Below are 24,237 nucleotides of genomic sequence, written 5' to 3' on the forward strand. Positions count from 1 at the left end.
TTAAGGCCCTTTGCCGGTCCTTTCCCTCTCTCCTCCCAATGCTTTTCTATCTGCAAACTCCACTGTACTATTCTAATAAAAGTGAAACCCCATTTTTTGTTTGTAGCAATGATGTATTATCATCATCAACAGTGACAGTAACAACACCTGTAATAATTTATATTTCCAAAATTCTGTTCATTCTATTTTCATTCATTCATTTTCTTGTCGGCTTAGTCCGTTCATTAATCCGGGGTCAGCACAGTGGAATGAACCGCCAACTTATCCAGCAGGTTTTTACTCAGCAGATGCCCTTCCAGCCACAACCCATCTCGGGGAACAAACACCCTACGGACAATTTAGCCTACCCAATTCACCTGTACCGCATGTCTTTGGACAGTGGGGGAAAGCGGAGCACCACGAGGAAACCCACGCGAACGCAGGGAGAACATGCAAACAGCTATTTTGAACTGTAATTATATTTCACATGACTGTTGGTACTGTATTTTAATCAAACAGTTGCAGCAGGGGTGAGCAGAGAACATTCCTACCACACTAAATGTTTTAACATAAGTATAATTACCAACTTTTTAATAGTTTGTAATGTGAGTAACTTCTTTTACCAAACGTAACTGTCATCTATGACAGCGGTTCCCAAAGTGTGGGACGGAACTAGGGCTGGGCGACTAATCGAAAATGAATCCAACCATTTTTTCAATTACTTTATCACGTGTGGAGTCACATGACATCACTCTGTTAGGCTGAGGCTGGTTTACAATGCTGCTGCCACTTTGCAGCCACATATGATCTCTGGTCAGATGTGGATGAAAGGAAGCTGCACCTGAGATGCCTTGAGACAGCATATTCTCCATTACATTCAAATTCTTAGTTACATTCAAATGTTTGATTACAGAAGATCAAGAAATGCACAGTTAAAACACAATTTATAGGATTTACAAGAGTTATTTTATTTAGAAGAGATACTGCTTATTGTCTACTTTAAATATGAAGAACATTGAAAATAATTAGTTTTGTTTCCAAAAGTGCAAGTTATTCATTTTCACTTTTTCATGAGAAAAGTTTGTTTTAGACAATGTGTGTTTTTAACTTCAGTTGCTCAACGTCGATGTTCAATTAATAATCATAAATAATAGGTAGTGTGTTTTCTTCAATTATTTTAAAATCAATCAATTTATCAATCAATTTAATGCACCTTTCATTCAAAAATCTCTCACTTGTAACATGTGAGCATATTTACTGTACTCCACTGTACTGTACTGTATTTACTTGTCTGTGAACTATGAGAGCAAAAAAATGTAAATAAATAAAATAATCATTCATTAATAGTAATCGAGCTAAAAAGTTTAATGAATCGAGATTTTGATTTTAGACTAAATCGCCCAGCTCTAGTTGAGACCCCCTGGGGGCCTGTGTGACAATTGGGTGGGGGGTGGTTTTGCTTGGTGATTACCAAAAATATCATATATGTTATTAATCTATTAGAATTACCATGTTTTATCTATAACCTGCAGAAGATTAAAATAGTATTTAATAGTTAAAACACAAGATCCAAATAAAAATCCATCAGCCTTTCAATACTTTTTTCCATTGAATTGGGACCCCTGGGGTAATATGCTAGGTTAATGACACAGCAACAGTGATAGTTGCAGCAGGCTGATTATACGGCACAATGTTAAACATTCAGTATTCTCATACAATAAAAATAAACGCCATGACTGAACATAGAGAAAGATCTCCAAGTCACAGAATTTAAACCAAGAATAGTCTTGTGATGTAAACATTGTGCCAGCCATTCTCATTAAGTGAGATTAATATTAAAATAAACAAATAAATAATGACTATAAAAAAATATCTGACTGTTGCACTTTTCTTGTGTTGTTAATAAGCTTGTTTATTTAGTTACTTCCTGCTTGTATGTGTGAACGTTCTGTGCAATGTTTGTATGTTTATAACCTCGTCTCAAGATAGTGGGGGTTGCAAATCACTGGAATTGTTATTTTGGGGGTCGCAAGCTTAAAGGTTTGGGAACCCCTGATCTATGACACCTTCAGACCTTCAGAAAAATACCCCTGCAACAGGTCATTCATAAAATAGTAATAACCACTAGATGCCGCTGTAACACAGAAAAGTTTTATATATCATACATCCAACAGTCAGTCACTTTTCAAGGAACGTCGAACTTAGAAGCAGCTCTTCCATTCAAAAACCCGAATAATGAACACTGACATGTCTTCTCCAGACACTGAGATCTCACATGCTACATTATAGAGAGCAGTACCAGTCCGAGAGAGGCTTCTGTAAACACATGCCATCAGAAGCATAACTCATTCACTGACATACCACAGAATGAGAGAGAGAAAAAGATTTCCCTGACACTGAAAAATATAAAACAATCAGTATTAGCCTCCATGTAGGTAGGACCTGTACGTGGCATGTGATCTATGTTACAGTTGTGTTGAGGGTTCTCCAGAAGTGTGTAAATCTTGTGCAGAGCTGTGAATTTAGGAGGAAGGAGAGCTGTGGTGTCCTCTGCATGTTTACACAGGGCCTCAGAGCAGCAGTCAGACTCTTTGCAGCACTGCGTCCCTCAGGAGTCTATGAGAACATCTGCAGAGGCTCCTCAACACCCAGACTGTGAGGAGTTACTCATGTTTACTCTCAGAGGGCTTATACTCTCTGTCTATCAGGTGAGTATAGGAATGGAGGAGAAGGAGAAAGTGACTGTATCCGCTTTTGAAAGGTGCACTGGTCTTGTCACAAGCTTACACACACACATTAATTTTAATTTAGGCGTCACGGTGGCGCAGTGGGTAGCATGATTGCCTCACAAATTGTTCATAGTGTATGTATGTGAATCAGAGTGTATGGGTGTTTCTCAGTGTTGGGTGTAAGGGCATCTGCTGCGTAAAACATATGCTGGATAAGTTGGCGGTTCATTCCGCTGTGGCAACCCCTGATTAATAAAAAGACTAAGCCGAAAGAAAATGAATGAATGAATGAATTTTCATTTAAAGGTTTAAAAATTAGATACACTCAAGGCTGTCAGGGCAAAAATGTCCTGATTGAAACCCATAAAAAATGCAACACAATCCCAGTGAAATGTAAACAAATCATGTCTTATTTGACGCCATATTTAAAAATATATGTTTTATTCTCTCTTTTATCATTTGTCACCTTTTTTCCAAGTTTAACAGATTCTCACCTTTTGCTGTTATCTGTCTTCAAACACTACAGGTCACATTAAATAATTTTATGTAATTATAATTATGTGGGTAAATTGATGACACTGTACAACAACACTAGTAATAATAACACTAATACTACTACAAATAATAAACATAAATAAATAAATATTAATGCTGCATTAAATTAATCTTATTTATTCAACACTGTAATAATAATTTAAAAAATCTGACAATGCGATATTTTGTTTAGTTGTGATATATATTGCATAATGAATTTAATTTCAACAAATTATTTGAATAGCTCAATTTTAAAAGACTTCATTAATCTAGATTGAACATAATAAAACAAAATACAAGCAAATATAAATACGACAGAGCAAAAATAAAAGTTAAATAACAGTGCTTTATGGGAAGTCTAACAGTATTCAAGTACAGAAATCGAACAATTAAACATGGTTATCATTGTATAAATAATATTTTGAAATAATATTTAATATTATCTTTATATTATAAGCTTTAATAAAAAAAAATTGAATCCTGCAATGTGACTATTGTGGATACACACATTGCGATATCGATGCTAAAATGATAAATGATAATAAAAATGATAAAAATAATTATTATTTATTATTATTGAAATCATTATTTCAATGGCAAATTACTACTCAATTACAACATTTTTACATGGATTTTTATTATTAATTAACAAATAAACAAACATTAAATAAATTTAGAATTAAATGCATGTACTAATAATAGAACTGTCATTGAGTGTACTCAAGTGGCCATATATTTCTTTATTTCTTATACTTAAAAACATAACAATCTGTTTAAATATATCATATTACACATACACACATACATAAATGCATACATGGTGATATTTGGTAAGTGTACATAGAACAGGATGAAAGGTTGCTAGAAAAGATGCATTTCAGCATTTCACACCTTGACCAAAGCTTTTCAAATGCACGGGTGCTCATTTGCAAGATGCTATTTGCATGTAAACAGGAAAGCTGTCTCTATTTTTTCCGCTTTTAACATCCACACACAGAGGGGGTCCTGCTGACAGTTCTTTAATTTACATGGGGGTCTCAGTCTCACTCTTCCTGTTTTCGCCCTTGTGTGCAATTTTATACACTACATGATGTTTTATACATGAGAGGCCCTGCTGACAACCTGCTGATAGGTTGATAATAGTCTTTAAGGTTTTAACACTCTTGCTATGTTTAGTTTAATCGTTAAAAAAATTACAGGATTAAAGCATAATATATTCTTATAATAATACATCATCTGAAAATGAGTACAAGCTCCGCACCATACTTTTTGTGCTGAAAAATGCTGGCGCATTAACTTGAATTATTCAGACATCTGGTCTCATCCATCTACATCCATCTACAAAGCACCTTAATATGCTGCATGACATCACAAACTGGTGTTTATAATTAAACTATCTGAATGTACTATAATTATAACCACAGTGGAAGTGTAAATAGTTTTACCACCTATTATAATCATTAACCTCAAGCAAGTACTGAATTCACAAAATATGGTTTCATTCTGTGTTGTAAAATAATATGTCTATAATATTGAAAGTATAGTGAACTCAATACATGACAACCACATTTAAACCCACATTTGTTTTGGAATGTCTATACTATCAGCTCTGTTTAACAGAGCAAGGAAATTTTTACAGTATGTCGGATAATATTTTTTCTTCTGGAAAAAGTCTTTTTTGTTTTATTTTGGCTAGAATAAAAGCAGTTTTTAATTTTTTAAACACCATTTTAAGGTCAAAATTATTACCTCCTTTAAGCAATTTTTTTGATAGTCTACAGAACAAACCATCATTATACAATAACTTGACTAATTACCCTAACATGCCTAGTTAACCTAATTAACCTAGTTAAGCCTTTAAATGTCACTTTAAGCTGCATAGAAGTGTCTTGAAAAATATCTAGTCAAATATCATTTACTGTCATCATGGCAAAGATAAAATAAATCAGTTATTAGAAATGAGTTAATAAAACTATTATGTCTAATGTGTTGAAAAAATCTCTCCGATAAACAGAAATTAGGGAAAAATAAACAGGGGGTCTAATAATTGAAGGGGGCTAATAATTCTGACTTCAACTGTATTTATACATATGTGTGTGTGTGTGTGTGTGTGTGTGTGTGTGTATATATATATATATATATATATTAGATTATTCAAATATTATTAACTTGTTAAGGGACCAAAAGTAATTGGACAGAATAATAATCATAATTCAAACTTTCACTTTGTAATACTTGGTTGCATATCCTTTGCAGTCAATTACAGCTTGAAGTCTGGAATAAATAGACATCACCAGATGCAGAACTCTGGAACTTTTATCTGCTCAATGTAATTTGGATCATTAGGGAAAAAACACACACCTGGCCATCGAGCAGCTGAGAAGCCAGTTGTCCTATTACTTTTGGTCCCTTAACAAGTAGGAGGCACATATGCAAACTGTTGTAATTCATACACCATCCACCTGATTTAGATGTCAATACACTCAAATTAAAGCATTCAATTTCCAATCCATTGTGTTGGTGTATAGAGCCAAAAATGTTAGAATTGTGTTGATGTCCCGATATTGACTGTACTGACTATACTGACTGTATATATATATATATATATATATATATATATATATATATATATATATATATATATATATATATATATATATATATATATATATATATATATATATATATATATATTGTTGTTGTTCTTAAAACTGACAATATAAACATTAAGCAAACCAGCGCACGATCCAAAGTTCTCATGGGAAAAGGTTTTCACACTCAAATCTATCATTGTAAGACAGTAAGTAAAGTTGTTAGTTCATGTTAGGAACATTTACAGGGACAGAAGAAGGGCAAGGCTAGGTCTGGTGGGTCAACTCAGCAATTTACACAAAGCTCAATCCCAGGCTCATTCTAGAAATGCGACAAGTGCTACATTTTTGCAAACCACAAAAAGTGCCCAGGGCTATGTCTGCTTGCATTTTTATTTTCACAAATCATCTAGAAGCCGCTGTGTTCATTTTTTGACAATCTTAAATATGTTACTGGGCCACGGTTTCTTATAAGTGCCATTTGCATGTCCTTCTGAAAAAATCCACCAGAAGCTGCTGTGTACATTACAACTTTCTCATCTACATCCGTGAAAAAAGAAAATCAGCTTGTCGTGCATGTATCAGCTTGCTATCTACTGACCCATGCACCTCCTTCCCTAAACCCAACCAATAGTGTTTTCAAAAGCAAACTAGAAGAGTAAAACCACCATGGCTACATGCTTTTACAACAATTTCACTTTTGTTCTATCTGATTTCTGGAAGTATCCTTTGCGGGCTCGAACCCCAGTCTGCTACGCATCTGAAGTCCGATATCATAAAAGGCAAGCTACTTAGCAAAGTAGTCACGCTGGAAAAGCCGCACATAGAGAGATGTACACCATTAATTCACGCATCAAATTCACTTAATTTGTGCATGAAATTTACTTCACAATAGACAAAGATTCACGTCATGGGCAAGGCTTCTGTTTGCCCGGTGATTCTAACTTTGTTACTAAATGGCTAAAATGGATTTTATTGAGATAGTAGCTGTGCTGTATGTGCTTTAGGAAGGCTGAAAATTAGTTTGGCGGTGAGTTTACTAGATCCTTTCAGAGGTGGTTCCCTAGCTCTGAGTTCATCAACTCCTTTAGAAACTGTACCTGGATGATGGAGGCTTTCAGCGGTGCTTCAGACTAAGCCAAGCCCAGTTTGATGAGCTGTTTTTCGGTGTTGGCAAGAGGATTACCCTTTCGTTACACCAACAACAAGCACTGTCATAATCATCCCCCTTCATTCACGCAAATCATGCCATTCATGTTGCCTCATTCACGCGAATCGTGCCACAAAATATCTATTCGTATCTTTGCATTGACTTAAGTAAATCACTTGCTTTTGACGCTTCATCCGCATTTGGTGTGAATGCAGCATTAATCGGTCAGCAGCAGAGCAAAAAGGAACAGAAGATATCAATGGCATCATACCGCTCCATAGGCATCATTTAACAAACAAAATGCAGCCAGAATTAGCCCCGGGCACATATTTCACCATTCCTAAAAATGTAGCCCTGAGCACATATTTCCAACAAGATTGTGTTGAACTTTTTAGAAGTGACAATCACATTTAATAACCAAGTTGACTTCTTACATCAATTCTACAAAAAAATACTGGTTAGTGACACATTTAATACACATTACAGATGTTTCTTTTGTATTTGCTAAGTAATTATAATGAAGCTTGACTCATTCATGTTGCCAGATTTTGGTATAAAAAGTAGCAGTCCATAATAAACTTAGATAAATACAAATATTACACTAATAATCAAAAATAATAACCACATATTGCTACCCACATCTGACCACTCCTATAAACTTCACTTGTTAAACAACCAAGCCAAAAGACGATTCTAAGTGAAATTTGAGTCAATGGGTGGAAGTTATAGCATTTAAAAACAAAATGTATTGACAAACTAAGTATCAAAACACGTTTAGTGAGTCTAAATAAGAGTAACCGTTCCCAGACAAGACTAGACCTGACATCATACCTCCAAAATATCAATCACCTCATCATATTTCACTGTTTGTTTGACTGGCTGTAAACTCTGTCATTCGTCATGGCTTTTGTCTTTGGTTCTCATGTGTACTACTATTAGCTTTCATGAGTTGAATGTCAACTGTGTGATGCATGATAAAATGTCCAAAGCAAAGCAGTATGTTAAAGTCTCTGCCTTTTTAATAGCTTTAAGGAGGTGGCTCATGCATTTAAGACATCATTTATTGCTAAATACTGTGAGAACGCTGTTTTATGGTTAGTCGGGCAACTGCAAATAGTGCTCACAATTTTTATCCTAACACATTGTGGTCAATGTGGACATGTTTTTCATTTGACACAAATGAAAACAAGACTGATGTCTGAAGGATCAAAAGTGCAGCATGGAAAATCTGTTTCTCTATGCCAATCATTCACCCACATGATCATGAAAAAATCTGACAAGACCTATGACAATGTGACGTATGAAACCTAGTGGAATTAAAAACATCTACTCAGACTAAGGTTCATTCCTACATAATTTCTCTTACTTACAACCACTTCCTGTTTTCTGTCTCTCTTTTGGTCTGTCCATCCATCCACACAGCCCTGATTCAGAGCAATAAAAGAGCTGGTTCATTCAGTTCTGCTTACACCACTCACTAGCTTTCCACTAACAAAAGAGGACTATGGCATTACCATAACCGTATCCTCTATTCATTCTGTAAAGTCTATTATACGTCCAGCCTAGTCCTATTGGTAGTTATTTATGCATAATGTGTACACATACTGTGCTTTTGCTTGTCATGCCCAATATGGACTGTATTGACACAGGTGAAGCAAATACTGCTGATCATCTCCTGACAAGGCCACATATTAAAGTTTGGGTAACAACCACACAGTTTTCATTATTGATGGGCAGAAAAGAGACTCAGGGCTCTATTTTAACGATCTAGGCGCAAAGTCTAAAGTGCATGGCGCAAAGCATTAACAGCTTGTCTGAATCCACTTTTGCTATTTTAAGGACAGAAAAATACACTCTGCGCCCTGGGGCATGGTTTAACAGAGTTGAACTTATTCTCTCATTGAGTTAGGGCCATGTTTTGAGCATAACATGCATTAAACCAATCAGAGTCTCATTTCTTATTTTCTTTAAGAGTCAGTTGTGTCACCCATGATGCATTCGCTATTTACATGGCAGACTTTGTAAGTTGAATAACTGAACACTTCACTAGCAAGAAAACATTTAAAATTAAATGAAGAATGTGCGCGAGAATAAAGAATGAGCTTTTTGTTTACTTTCTCTTTCTCTTTACTTTTACTCTTTACTGCTTTACTTTCATGGATAAGGAAACATAGTTGTACACACTTCATGGACATCATTAACATACATATTTAATTTTGTTTGTTAAATGCAAAGATTTGTTTCAAAACTATTTCTAAATTCAGTTGTAATTTCCAGCAAACGAATAAATGAACAATAATAACAAAGTGTGGTCAAAATCCAAACACACATCCTTTTCTTATGCCTCATATGGTGACAAATACATCTCCAAAACCCGACAGGTGAACAAATCTAAACTTGTTTAAAATATATATATATATATATAAAATATATATAAAATATTATATATATAAAAAATATATATAAATATGCATATAATAAATAATACTTCATGAAAATTAGGATTGTGCTGGTCTGAAAATAGCAACAAATCACGCCAAACACATCTTGCACCTTATTGCGCCTGGTGTATGATAGGGCCCTCAGTCTTTGACTTTAATCAGGGTCAACAGTGCTGAAGGAAAACAAACTGCAGAAACTGGCAGAACAGAGTGTCCAGGACTCATTGATGAAAGAGAACTGTTGAGACTATACTATCAAATGTATCAGATCTTGTGCAGTTATGCATCTATGAGATGTTCTGGACCAACAATTTTAATCCAATTTTAAGCGGCTCTATCTTTAAACTACATACAGGATTTGAAGAATTTGCAGCTCACAGCTTGCCAGATTTATGTTTTTTGGTAGGCTGCACCAGCATATTACATGTAATTGGTAATATTAGGTAATAAGAGTTTGTGATAATGCTGTTCATGATTTTAAAAAATAGTCATTCATTCATTCATTCATTTTCTTGTCGGGTTAGTCCCTTTATTAATCTGGGGTCGCCACAGCGGAATGAACCGCCAACTTATCCAGCGTTTTTCTATGCAGCGTATGCCCTTCCAGCTGCAACCCATCTCTGGGAAACATCCACACACACATTCACACACACAATATGGACAATTTAGCCTACCCAATTCACCTGTACCGCATGTCTTTGGACTGTGGGGAAAACTGGTGCACCCGGAGGAAACCCACGCAAAGGCAGGGAGAACATGCAAACTCCACACAGAAATGCCAACTGAGCCGAGGTTGGAACCAGCGACCCAGCAACCTTCTTGCTGTGAGGCAACAGCACTACCTAGTGCGCCACTGCCTCGCCCCTTAAAAAATAGTTTTCTACTAATTTTATAATATGTGCATTAAAGAAGGTTTATAATATAAGAGAGAAAGAAAGAAAGAAAGAAAGAAAGAAAGAAAGAAAGAAAGAAATTGTCACATAACCAGCGATCGCTCTCCAGAGATCGCTGGTTCTCTCACAATATCCATGGACTACACTTCCACCTTTTCCTGGACTACATAATCATACATACACTTCTTCCAGATACCCCATGGTCAACTTATCTAGACTGATTACATTCTCACCACCTGAGCCTTGTCAGAGACTAATTGCACTCACTACTTAAGCCACTCATTCACCCATCCAGTTTGCTGAGTCTTGTTCGCTATCAGTGACATTACAACGCGTTTCTCCTTGTCTTGTTTCTCCGTGTTCAGACCTTAGCCTTGTTAATCCGTGTTTTCCTGTTTAGCCGCCTGCCTTTGACCTATTGCCTGTATATTGACTACGATTCTGGACTGCCTGCATATACCTGTTTACACCTATATTGACCATTGCTTGCCTGACAAAGAATAAACCTGCATTTGGATCTTACCTTCTGTTGTGAGTGTCATCCCCCGACGTTACAGAAATATACTCACAAATAATTTTAAATGACAATATTAAATAGATGAACCCAAGTATCTGTTTTAAAAGAAGTCATTTTATGGAGTTTGTCATTGTGGAACACAAAACAAGTCAACCAAGATCAAAAAGAAATGCTCAAGTTCTGATTCATGACAACAAATTTTAACAATTTAAAGTTTAGGCTTACTAAAATAAAAGCACCCTTAAAAATGAGTTTAATCCTTCAAAACCAAGTGTAATTTAAATAAAATGAAATTCAACATCCTATAAAAACAAGAGGCTTCATAAACATCTGCATGCCAAGCTGTAAACCTTCTTCACAACGAGGCACTAATTAGTCACTCTCCAGAACCTTCACACTCTCTGCTCCTCTCCGCCAGTGTCCATCTGATCTGCTGAGACATCACATTATTCAAAAAGCAGCTGAAGGCACACCTCTTCCACATGCACACACCACACCACAACCCTAAACCATGGCTCACACACACACAAACAGACCATTTCCAGTTCTCCTATGCTCTAACTTGTTTCCCAGACTAACTTTCTAACAAACCTGGCACTTTAAAGTACATTGCTGGCTCTGTACCAAATTGCTTAGTTCCTCTATTTTAAACTTTCACAGTGGATAAAAGCATCTGCCAGATGAATGGATGCATTTGAATGCTTTTAATAGATCGATAATTTACATTTTGATGTCTACGCAAAATATGATACATCTGCTAAAACCATATTTAACCTGCAAAGCCCAGCTAATGAGATCGCATTGATTTGTTGCATATTTCTTCCCAAGTTCTCGGAAAATGTATTTTAGATGCACCTGGACTGAAGGCTAACTATCTCAGAAGTGATCTGAGACCTGTGAGATCATAAGGGTCATTCCTTGTGTGTTTCTCCTGGCACTGGTTCTCGTTCAGGGCACCAGGTGTGTCAAATCTGATAAAGCATAAAGGCTGTTATTATATACTGTATTAACTTTTTTTTTCATACAGCTGAAGTGCAGCGCTGTTCTTTTCTCTCCTTCTGAAACTCTCAGAGTCCCTGACACATTTACAAAAAGCCTGTGTGCTGACAGTGCAGAGCACACCACAGCACTGATACAGAGTGTTTCATCCAAACACACAGCTCTCTTTATTGGCTCTTCACACAGCCTGATGAGCGGGTTCCCTCTTCCACTCAAACCCTATGGAAAATCCACCCTTGTCAACGGAAAATCTTACAAACGCACATACTCTGCAGCACCAACGCCACCAGGGACAAAAGTAGTACCGCGTAAAAGCTTGGTCTGGTGGACAAAGTCAAAAAAGTAGCCACATGTATATATTTGATACAGTTTTATCCGCATTCTAAAGAATCTACTTCATCCGACTCAAGCCACAGATCCTAGTTAAAGTAACAAACCAAGAAACACGGCCATGGAAATGCTACAGTGCTACGGAAAAGGGTGGAAAAAACTATTTCTGAAGTGTCCGGGTTCTTACCTGCGATTTTGTCCCCCTCCATGGCTAAGTGCACACCCTCCTCTGCCACATGTAGCCTTTCTCTCCTCCAACCTTTTTTTGTCGGACTTCCTCTTTCTCTCTCCCAGCGCTCCAACACTTTCTCCTCCTTATTTGCTTTCCCTCCCTCTCTCTCTCTCCCTCTCTCTCCAACTCTACCCCAATCTTTTTGTTTTAATGTCTTCCGTGTGCCGTAATAATGAGCGGATGCAGAATTACGGCATGCCCATGTGCTGATCATATGTAGCGTTCATGCTCTTTTGCTTTTATTGTCCTCTCTTCAGAGTCCGTCTTACTCGAAGTCTCCCTCTCACACTGAGGCAGCATTGTGTGCGAGATGGAAACCCAAGGCCATGTGATATGAGCGTTTCGTCCCAAAATATCTCCTCTCGATGGCTTGAGGAATCCTGGACTGCCCTCTGATTTTCTTCAGGGCTCTGGTGAGTCACGAGTGAAGGGTCGAGGAGATAGACGTGACCGGCATCACACCCTGTGATCAAAAACAAACGTCTGAACACTGAGTCAGTCCGTAGACAAACATTTTCATACGCTGCCTGCCGCTCCTAATTTCAAGTACGGCCAAGACACACAACGCAGATTCCTTCACTTTGCTTTGTGTTGCTCAATGAGAGCAAATGCAGACCTTCAGCTGAAAGCGTTTGGAGTCAGGATGATGTGTCTTTGTTCAGGAAGTGGGAACGACCTTTGACTTTTTCTTCTGGGGGGGTTGTAGGGTCGTCTGGCGAGCAGACATCTGGAGCCTAAAAACTTTTGTAGAAATACAAAGGCCCAGATCTGTCACCTCAGACTCAAACTTCTGTAGAATTTGAAAAAATACAGAGGTTGCACTTTAATAAATTGATATATAGAGCCTTATCATACACCCGGCATAATAAGGTGCAAGACATGTTTGGCCCGATTTGTTGCTTTTTTCAGACCAGCACAACCCTAATTTTCACGTTTTGTGCCACGCTGTTTAAATAGCAAATCTATTTTGCCACTTTGTGAACTCATGGGTGTTCTGGTCTAAAAAGGAGGTGTGTTAAGGAGCATTGTTGGAGCATTGCTATTGTAAGGAACTGAAATAGACTGTGTTGGTCTGAAAGCTGGTCTAAAGTCTAGCACCTACGCAGGTTCAAAACCTTTACACATTGCTTATTACACACAGGATGTACAGCAAAAAACAAGGATTATAATGTTACAGAAATTATTACTTTACTACATAAATATAAAAACCACTGCTACATTCCCTCTTTATTTCAGGGGCTTTTTAATTTTATTCATGACAATTTGCATTTGTATAATGTTATTGTTATTAACAGTATTATTTATTATATGCATATTTATATTTGTTTAAAAAAAGAAAAAAAAAACTAGAGCCAGTTTCTGTGTCTGACGATTTTGTTGTTGAGGTCCTAACCTTTGACCACCACCCATTCCACAATGAACTGGCCCCTTACGACTTCACCTGCAGGTGGCGGGCCTGCAGGAGGATGGTTTTATGTTGCTTCTTTGGGCTAAGCCTGTACGGGTTCTGTGGGAAAAAACCCGGCTACCAGGCGCTCATACAAGCCCCAATCCCAGGCCTGGCTCCTGGGTGGGGCTTTGGCTGCACCATACCACGCGATATCACAGTCCTCTGTGTTATTTTACTCATAAGGGGTTTTTAAACCACACTTAGTCTGTCACCTTAGACCTTTTTGCCTCGGGAGACCTTACCAGGGGCAATAGCCCCTGACAAAATAGCTCTTAGGATCACTCAGGGACAAAAACCCCTCCACCACAATAAGGTGGTGGTTCATGGAGGAGTATTGTGGTTGATGTACCATTTCGCTGTAGTAAAAAAAGAGCTGAACCGAAACGCAAAGCTTTCAATTTACCAATCAATCTACATTCCTACTCTCACCTATGATCATGAGCTTTGGGTCATGACCGAAAGGACAAGATCTCGGATACAAGCGGCCGAAATGAGTGCCGCTGCTCCTCCAAATCGAGAGAAGTCAGCTAATGTGGCTCGGGCATCTGTTTTGGATGCCACCTGGACTACCTAGGGAGATGTTCCAGGCATGTCTCACCAGGAGGAGGCCACGAGTAAGACCCAGGACACACTAGAGGGACTATGTCTCTCTCCTGGCCTGTGAACGCCTTAGGATTCCCATGGAGGAGTTGGAGGAAGTGTCTGGGGAGAGGGAAGTCTGGGGTTCTCTCCAAAGACTGCTGCCCCCGCCAGCCAGCCCCGGAAAAAGCAATTGAAAATGAATAAATGAATGAATAAAAACAAGTTTAGATTTGTGTTTTAGATATCTATGCATCAACATATGGGACATAAGAATAGGATGCGTGTTTGGATTTAACTCAGTTTTTTGACAACACTGCATGATTATTGTTCATTTATTCATTTGCTGTAAATTAAACTAAAAATAAAATTTAGAAAAAGTTTTAAAACAAATCTTTGCGCTTAACAAATGAAATTAAATTTGTAGGCGAATGATGCCTTCAGTGGAGTGCGTACGACACTGTTTCCTTATCCACGAAAGTAAAGGAGTAAAGTAAAGAGTAGAAGTAAAATAAAGACAATTAAGAAGGCCAAACAGAGGAGGCTCATTCTTTATAGTGCTCTCCAATAATGTTGACAATATTGGTAACTTTGAGGAAAGAATGCAAGAGAAAAATGTCTTTGTTGTTCAAATCTTCACTTTAAATCTTCACAAAAAACAGAAGATATTTAACTTATTGAATAGGAGCTTTTTTTCATAAACCCTTCTAAACACTTCCAATTGACTGGAATTTCTTCATAATTGTCCTCAATGTGGAAATGAACATTTTCAGTGTTTCTGCTATTTTCATGTAATCAGACCACTTCCCATTTTGTAAAGCAAAACAGTTTGTTGCAAATCACTACTGGTTTTGATCCATTGTGACTTTGGTCTCTGTGTTACCTAATATTTATACCTTGAGAAACAAAAAGTCATGGTTGAACAATTTCCCGTTCCTATAGTCACCAGACATACTAACAACTCACAAAATATAAATGAGTACATACTTCAAAATTTATTTGATTATGTGAATCCATAAGGGTGCTAATTGAGCTGTGTTTGCAATTGTTCCCATTGAGAGCATTTTTGTTAGGGTTTTAAACAAAACATCAAAGGTTAAACAATTAAGACATTTCTTCACAGTCTTCATTACTTCTACTGTATTTACAAGGAGTTCAAGTGTAAGTGGAGCAAACTATATTCAATTAAAATACTCAAAGAAATGCATATAGAAAAAAAAGCTATCGATTTAGTTGGCTGTTATCATGTGCGTGTACCTAGTAAAGTTTTGTAAAGTATTCCCTCCACAGGAACACTCTAAAAGGGTTCATAAATGATCAGACACACAGCCTTAAACTCCCAAACACATGACATCTCATAGACATCAAAGGGAGGTTGTGTGTCACAGTCTTAATTGCTTTGCTAACGGTGACACACATAAGGGGTCATACAAGAGCGAAGACAATCTACCAACTGCAATGCAATGAGTAGAAGTGTTCACTGATCTTCATTAGCTGAGTTTTCCACGTATCCATGAAGTTAAAGACATTTGACATTTAACATTTGGGCATTATTATTTGAGCTTTAGAGTCCATTAATAATAAAAAAAACAGATAGAAAGGGAACAAACGTTTGTAGGGTTACATGCAGAAATACAACTATATAACCAACCAACTATACTGTATGTATTTGCATGGTGGGCGATAGGTATCGAAATCTTTTGGCTTTAGTTTTGCTGGCGGTTTTTCACACTAAAAATTACAATTTAGGTAGCTATAGTTTAAAACAAGGTTCAAAATGTAAAAACGCTCTTTTAACAGCTAAAATTGTTTAAAAGGTTTTAAAATTAAGATGCAAATTATACCAAACAAAATTTGTTTCAAAAATATTTTTTTTCCCCAAAAAAATATAAGCATTTTATTTTTGTTTGTGCCCGTCCACTACTTGACGGTGCGAGTGATGATTTGTTTCATTCAGTGGAAAATAAGGATTTAATTAAGGCTTCACTGTAACTGTTGTATCACGAACCTCTGTCATTTATTTGCTGATGTTTTAGTATATCATAATTTATAAAAATTACATCTTGAGCATTTGATTTTTCCTTGGTGTTGGCCTTATGCGGACAGGTGTGTCTTGCTCAAGTTCAGGCGAGAGAGTATTTAAGCAACCTGGCATGAAAATATACATTTAGATTTTTAAAGAAAATATCCTAATATTAAAAAGGATACATACATTTGATCCTATCAATGAAGTAACAAGTTCCCTTAAATAGTGTATCCTTTGCATCAGTGCATCAGTGTTTCTTGAGATTGGAATAAGAATAAGGGATGATGGGGAGGCGCTGTGCTGGATATGTGCATAACTTGGAATAAAATCTTGCAGGTACTCTGTAGACATTAATAAAACATTAATAAACAGGTTGGGTTTAGGGTTTATAAAAGACAGGCTGGATTCTGTGTGTACAAGAGATTAAATAAATGAAAACTCCAGGAGGTTTGCACAGTGCACTTGGAGCTATACACCTTTAGCCTTCTCTTTCAAGATGCCATGCACAGTATTTTGGGATATTAATTATGATACAATATTATAAAAATTGATTGCAGTGAAGGACATTGCCTTTGCAATTTAATCAGAAGATGGTATCTCCAAAGACAAGAAGAGAAGCATTATTTGAGCTTTCTGATGCCGCTTTAATTTTTTTATTGCGATCATGTTTGTTTTTCTAATCCACTATAACAACTAAAAGCTGAACTCATAAATAATAATCAGACAGGCAATAATATAAGTAATAACAAGCAAATAAATAAATGAAACTAGTCAAGCAGTGGCAGAAGCAGACAGCAGGATATTTGCCTTACTGAATAAAGGGCTGCAGGGTCCATACACCTCAATTAAAAAGAGACTATGCAAACTTTTCTTGAGTTGTCCCTGCATTTTAAAAAATAACAACAACAACAATGCTGGCAGAAGGACGTTTGAGACATATCAGTGACTTTTTTGTGTTCTTTATATATTTATTTAATTATATGTTTTTTTTTTTGTTTTTTTTTTTCGTATTTACAATATGCTAAATGCTTATTGCCCACTGTTCTCTGTCACCCTTAGGCCTGGGTGTAAGGGCCCTTTTAACACTACTTGCAGATTTTATTATTAGGCTGGCTTGTGTATGCTAATTCATGCTAGAATCATGCTAACAATATGCTTATTCATGCTATAATCATGCTAGTAACATGCTTATTCATGCTATAATCATGCTAGTAACATGCTAATTCATGCTAGAATCATGCTAGCAACATGCTAATTCATAGTAGAATCATGCTAACAACATGCTAATTCATGCTAGAATCATGCTAACAATATGCTTATTCATGCTATAATCATGCTAGTAACATGCTTATTCATGCTATAATCATGCTAGTAACATGCTAATTCATGCTAGAATCATGCTAGCAACATGCTAATTCATAGTAGAATCATGCTAACAACATGCTAATTCATGCTAGAATCATGCTAACAACATGCTAATTCATTCTAGAATCATGCTAACAACATGCTTATTCACGCTAGAATCATGCTAATAACATGCTAATCTATCTATCTATCTATCTATCTATCTATCTATCTATCTATCTATCTATCTATCTATCTATCTATCTGTCTGTCTGTCTGTCTGTCTGTCTGTCTGTCTGTCTGTCTGTCTGTCCTTAAAGTTTGTTCTCAAACTTTAAGAATCTAGTTATTATTACAACCCCAAATCAGAAAAAGTTGAAACAGTATCTAAAACATCATTTAAAAAAGCCAGTAGTGATTTACGAATTGACTTTGATTTGCGTTTAATTGCAGACAATATGAACACAAAATATTTCATTTTTTGTCTGGTTTTATTTGGTTTTATTTGTAAACATGCATCCTTTCCTGTCATTCAGACCTGCAACACGTTCCAAAAAAGTTGGGACAGGAGCTAGTAATCAGGTAAATTGCTTAAATAATGATGTGATTTGAAACAGGTGATGTCAACAGGTGATTGTAATTATGATTTGGTACAAAAGCAGCATCCAAGAAAGGTCTAGTCCTTTAAGAGCAAAGATGGGCAGAGGTTCACCAGTTTGCCAACAAATACATGAAAAAATTCTCGAAATGTTTAAGAACAATGTTTCTTAAAGAAAGGAATACATTTGAATGTTTCACCATCATCAGTGCATAACATAATTAAAAGATTTAAGAAATCTGATGGAATTGTACTGCGTAAACAGACAAGGGCAAAAGCCTAAGCCAAAAAACCGTGATCTCCGATCCCTCAGGTGGCACAGCATCAAGAATCCTCATTCCTCTATAAGCGATATCACCACAAGGGCTCAGGACTACTTTGGCAAACCTTTGTTTTTACCACATTACCACAATGCATAGTTATATCTACAAAAGCCAGTTAAAACTGTACTGCGTCAAAAAGAAGCCCTATGCTAACTGTGTCTTGAAGTGCCGTCAACTTCTCCTGATGGTTGACTGTGGTCAGATGAATCAGTATTTCAGGCATTTTTGGGGAAAGATGGACGACGTGTGCTCAGGACCAGAAGTAAAGGATCATCCAGACTCTTACCAGAAAACAAAACCCAGGTTCTATCAAGGTATTGGGTTTTGTCAGTGCCCTAGGCAAAGGTAACATGCTCTTCTGTGATGGCACCTTTAAAGCTAAAAAGTACATAGAGATTTTGAAGCACAACATGCTGCCTTCTATCCCAGGGACACCCATGCATATTTCAACAAGACAACACAAAACCACATTCTGAGTACGAAAATTACAAAGTCCTGGCGTCGGAGAAGGAGGTTACAGGTACTTGACTGGCCTCCCTGTAGTCCCAACCTATCTCCAATAGAGAAAGTGTGGGACAATAAAGACTCTGTACTGTTCCCTACCTTAAGACTTGTTTGCAGGAAAAATTTTAAAAATTTACAACTGAAAAACTTCATCACTTGGTATCTTCAGTCTCTAAACGCCTTTTTAATTGAAAAGCAACAGCAACATTCCAAAGTGATAAATGCTTTACTGGTCCAACCTTTTTTAAATGTGTTGCAAGAACCAAAATTGCAATACGTGTTTAATTTGAAAAACAAAACAAGACAAAATAAAATTCATGAGGAACCTATTAAATGTTTGTGGTATTGTCTGCAATGAAATATAAGTCAAAGTACATTTAGAGATCACTATTTTCTTTTTTTAGGCGTTTTCCATACTGTCCAATCTTTTTCTGCTTTGGAGTTGTATTATTATTATTATTATTATTATTATTATTATTATTATTATTATTGTTATTATTATTATTATTATTATTATTATTATTATTATTATTATTATTGCATAATCTGTTCAGGTTTACATGTCTGATAATAAATATATATATATATATATATATATATATATATATATATATATATATATATATATATATATATATATATATATATATATATATATAACGGAGCGTAGGATTAAACATAACACTAGAATAAAAAAATGTTTAGCTTTAATTACCTTCTGAATCTTACACACACAGTCACACACACAAAAATATTTTCAGCTTTTTGCAGTGATTCAGACTGTGACGCTGTTTAGTCTAACGTAAGGCAGGATGTTCTCTCTAACCAACAACATGTCATGGTTGTTTAGTGCATAACAAAGATAGACCATGTTGACATTTTACACAGAACCTTATACAGTGAGGGAAAAAATGAGCATTTCACACTTTTGAAATGTGGAAGGACTGACAGCAAAATTAACAATGGCTAAATTAAAATAACAACATGTTTATTTATAATTTTACAGTAATACCCATCCCTCTTCTCTTAAAAAGCCTCTCTTTTTGTTGTTTTTTGCAAGGGTGACACATAAGCATGCAGAGGAGTTAAAAAAAAAAAAGACATGAACACGTCTGTAACCACACAAAACCTGACACGCACAGTTTGGGGAAATTTTATGTAAGATCAAAACTGAGGTTTAAATGAATATAAGAGGGCTTGGACGGCACACAAACAAACATTCGTTTTAATTAGCATTCTTTATCCCTTGTGCGTCATTCATGAGCATGTGTTTATGTGTTTGTTTTGTTTGTGAAGTTTGTCAGGCAGATCACTGGATCTTCAACCAGCGCCCATATGCAGACGTGCTGACATTGCAAAAGCCGCCTGCGCTTCCCGCTGCGAGAGGATGCTTCAGTGGTGAGATATTGCAAACAAACACACATATGCTTCAGTAGGTGTGTACACTCACACAACCACATATGTGCAAATGCACACACATCCACAGATACAATACATAGGAAGTCATCCATTGTGAAAGAAGGCTTCCAGAAACAGACACAAAACAACTGCGCTGCTCTTTGTGGTTGCTTTCTTACTTAACATATATATAACTTTTCTGCAGAGAAAAACCACCCAAGCAGACAGGTGCTGAAACCGCTACCCTCACTGACAAAAACACATAGCTAAAACTAAACCACTTTACAAAAACAGTGGATTAGTATAATAAATATTTTTAAAAACGGAAATGATTCTTACACTGTAAAACCCAACAGTCCGCTTGAAATCAAATGAAATGAGTGTAGTTAACTCAAAATTTACTGAAAGTTAATTTGAAGAGTTTGAATAGTTTGAAGAGTTTTGCACTCAGTGTTGAAGATAATGAGTTATTTAAATACCTTATCACTTCAACTTAAATGTAGTAAGTTCACAGTACTTATATAGATTAGTTTTTAAACTCAAATGTTTTGTTGCAATCGGTTTCCTCAAATGGTTTGAGTTGTCTTAACTTAATTTGGTTTTACAGTACTCCGTTGGTTTGAGTTCTCTTTATTTATTGGGTTTTACTGTGCTCAAATTGCTTCGTTTACTCCAATGGATTAAGTTCACAGTACTCATTTGGATTAGTTTTTGAACTTAAATGGTTTGTTGCAATCAGTTTCCTCAAATGGTTTGAGTTACCCAAACTTGTGTGTTACAGTGTACAGTACATACATGAAAGTTAACAACTGCTCAGAGAAACTTGTAATCACATCATCATGATTTTCTGACAAGATTATGTTTGCTTTATGAAAATATATTGTAACGAAAACATTAATTATTTTATATTAAGCATTAAGGTAAATGCCAGAGTCAACATGGAGCTTATGGTCAAGTTGAACCAAAATGTATTTTCTTAACTGCTCTGAATTTAAAACAGTTGTATTACGAAGTCTACAAAATAATTTAAACATCTAAAAACATGAAGGCATTGTTATTTAAGCATTAATAAAAAATGCTCTAAGTGACAAAGTGTTTTTTTTTTTTACAAATGCCAAGCATAAATGTGGGTGATGAGTGTCAAATGCCTTGCGAGTCTTGACAGCTATCCATTTACTGTAGTTTATCTCCAAGCACTTTGTGAACAGCTGTGTTGGAAAGTTACAATCAACGTCAATCGTAATTCTTAGCCTATGAGCAATGCAGCACACTATTTAACCAATGCATCCAAATATACTTTAATGCGTGTGCCTTCTGTTCAGAAATAAAACTAAATTAAAAGCTATTATTGTTGTTGTTGTTATTATGGGTGACGCGGTGGTGCAGTGGGTAGCACGATCGCCTCACAGCAAGAAGGTCGCTTGTTTAAGCCCCGGCTGGTTCAGTTGGCATTTCTGTGTGGAGTTTGCATGTTCTCTCTGTTGGCATGGGTTTCCTCCAGGTGCTCTGGTTTTTTCCACAAGTCCAAAGACCTGCTGTAGGTGAATTGGGTAAATTGGCCATAGTATATGTATGTGATGAGTGTGAATGGGTCTTTCCCAGTGATGGGTTGCGGCTGGAAGGGCATTCGCTGCGTAAAACGTATGCTGGATAAGTTGGTGGTTTATTCCACTGTAATGACCCCAGATAAATAAAGGGACTAAGCCGAAAAGAAAATGAATGAATGAATGAATGAATGAATTATTATTATTATTATTATTATTATTATTATTATTATTATTATTATTTATAATACTGCTGCTACTACTATTACTACTAGTAGTAAAATAAATATTAAAGCTGTATATAGTTTTTTAAATAATACTGCTGTATAGTATTAATAGTACTAACATACTAACATCAGCAATCATGAACAGCTTGGCTTTAAAATGTCTGGAAGTTTTTTTTTTCTCGAAATTTCAATGGCTTTGATTATTTCCAATCTAAGCTATATTTATCCTTGTTGAAAAACCTGTATCTAACCTACCTAACCTGGATGTTTTTACTTATTTATGCATAACCTGCCCAGGATGGCATTTGTCTAATTAGGTTACTTCTGTAAAGTTTGACTGGACACAAAACTTTGACATCATCATCCACAACAGAAGACCCTCCTCCATAAAACATCTGAGAGTATACATTTCAGTATACACCATGCATTTTAGGGTACATTTTATTTTGATGGCCCCCTTTAGACTTTCTGTTGACTGTAAACAATTACAGGTCAATTAACTTAAGTATTGGTGTATGGTGAGGTTATGTTATTGTTTAGTGGAATCAGTTGAAAAAGTTTTAAGGTATGTATAGTCAGAAGATTTTCTGTTGTGAAGCATCACAATAAAAAGTTTTTGCAAATATTAAGTTCTATATAAAAAATTACTCTGTAAAACTATCTATTAAGTAACTAACAGTCAACAAAATGTCTAAAGATCACTGTAAAAAATGCTCCAAACAACTTCTTTATGTTGTCCCAACACAAATCAATTTAGTTATCTTTTTGCAATTACTGTAAGTGAACTGAACATAAAACAAGTAAGTTGTCCCAAAAAACCTTAAGAATTGTTTTATTTCAACTCATTTTAAATAAAAAGTTTAAACAAGGAATGTACATGACGGTTTTACTATATTTTATTATTTGTACTTAAAGGGACAGTTCATCTGAAATTTCTGTCATTTACTCACCGTCCACTTGTTAAACGACATGTTTATATGACAACGCCATAGCTACAAACAGATTTTTTTGTCATGATTTTTGAAAAAGTTTCACATCTACACAACATCTTTATTATGATCCGCGTTATACAATTTCTGCAAAAACATCCAAAAACGTTGTATTACGTACAATATGTTAAGACTGTGTTCTGTTGATTTGTCCTACCTTGTCAGATCGTCCTGTTCAAAAAGTAGGAAGCACATTTTGACAACGCAATATGCTATGCATCAGATTTTGCTACCAGTGTAAATTTGAATGTGGAGTAGTGTGATATGAAGCTTAAATACTGCCCTAACACCTAATCTCTAACTTCAACCTCAAAACCATTCAAACACAGTGTCCGTAGCATAATCTGATGGGTACAATGAAATGTCAGGACACCTTTATTTGCTAATGTCATCTTTTAGTAAACAGTACCTGTAGGAATGTGCCATTGGTGGCTTGGTGCTGGTTTCTATGTATAATTTGACGTGTAAAAAATGTGCTTTGGTTGTAATGTGAAGAAAATCCACACATTGCTAATGGAAAATCCACATTGTTAGGAAACACCTGACCAGCAACACTACCAAGAGCTCTACAATTGTTTGTGCTTGTCTTTAAATGACAATTTCCTAAACAATTACCAACACATGCATATGACGTTATCATTCTCACAGACTTTCATTTTCTGCTGTTTAAATGGACACAATAACAGTGGTGCTTTCAAAAAACATCTACTTTAAAACCCGTTTTCAAATTTCAAATGCATTTTCAGTCGTAAAATTTACATTATCATGAAAACAAACAGGAAAAACACATAAAAAGTGTCCAGATTATGGCTGAAAATTTCATTAAATGTGCCCCTTAGTCTTTTTCCTCTAGAAGAGAA

General features: G+C 36.0%; 1 protein-coding gene and 1 long non-coding RNA gene across 4 annotated transcripts in view; one reads left to right on the forward strand and one right to left on the reverse strand.

The window, feature by feature from the left end:
- septin9a (septin 9a) overlaps positions 1–24,237 on the reverse strand; it is a 132,292-nt gene that overhangs the window by 94,460 nt on the left and 13,595 nt on the right. Inside the window, exon 1 of one of the 3 annotated variants that reach the window (XR_015479594.1) lies at positions 12,351–12,455. Coding sequence is in view for 1 of the 2 variants with exons in the window: in NM_198911.2 (NP_944593.2) it covers positions 12,351–12,372 (22 nt within the window). In the remaining variant the exon portion in view is untranslated. 3 annotated transcript variants of the gene reach the window in all.
- The window catches only part of LOC147845681 (uncharacterized), a 37,388-nt gene that overhangs the window by 6,973 nt on the left and 6,178 nt on the right, over positions 1–24,237 (forward strand). The window contains exon 2 of the long non-coding RNA XR_015481012.1: positions 20,516–20,617. This is a non-coding gene — a long non-coding RNA (uncharacterized LOC147845681). The remainder of the gene's footprint in view (positions 1–20,515; positions 20,618–24,237) is intronic.

Source organism: Danio rerio, chromosome 3, assembly GCF_052040795.2.
Source record: "Danio rerio strain M-AB ecotype USA chromosome 3, GRCz13ab, whole genome shotgun sequence".
NCBI lineage: Eukaryota > Metazoa > Chordata > Actinopteri > Cypriniformes > Danionidae > Danio > Danio rerio.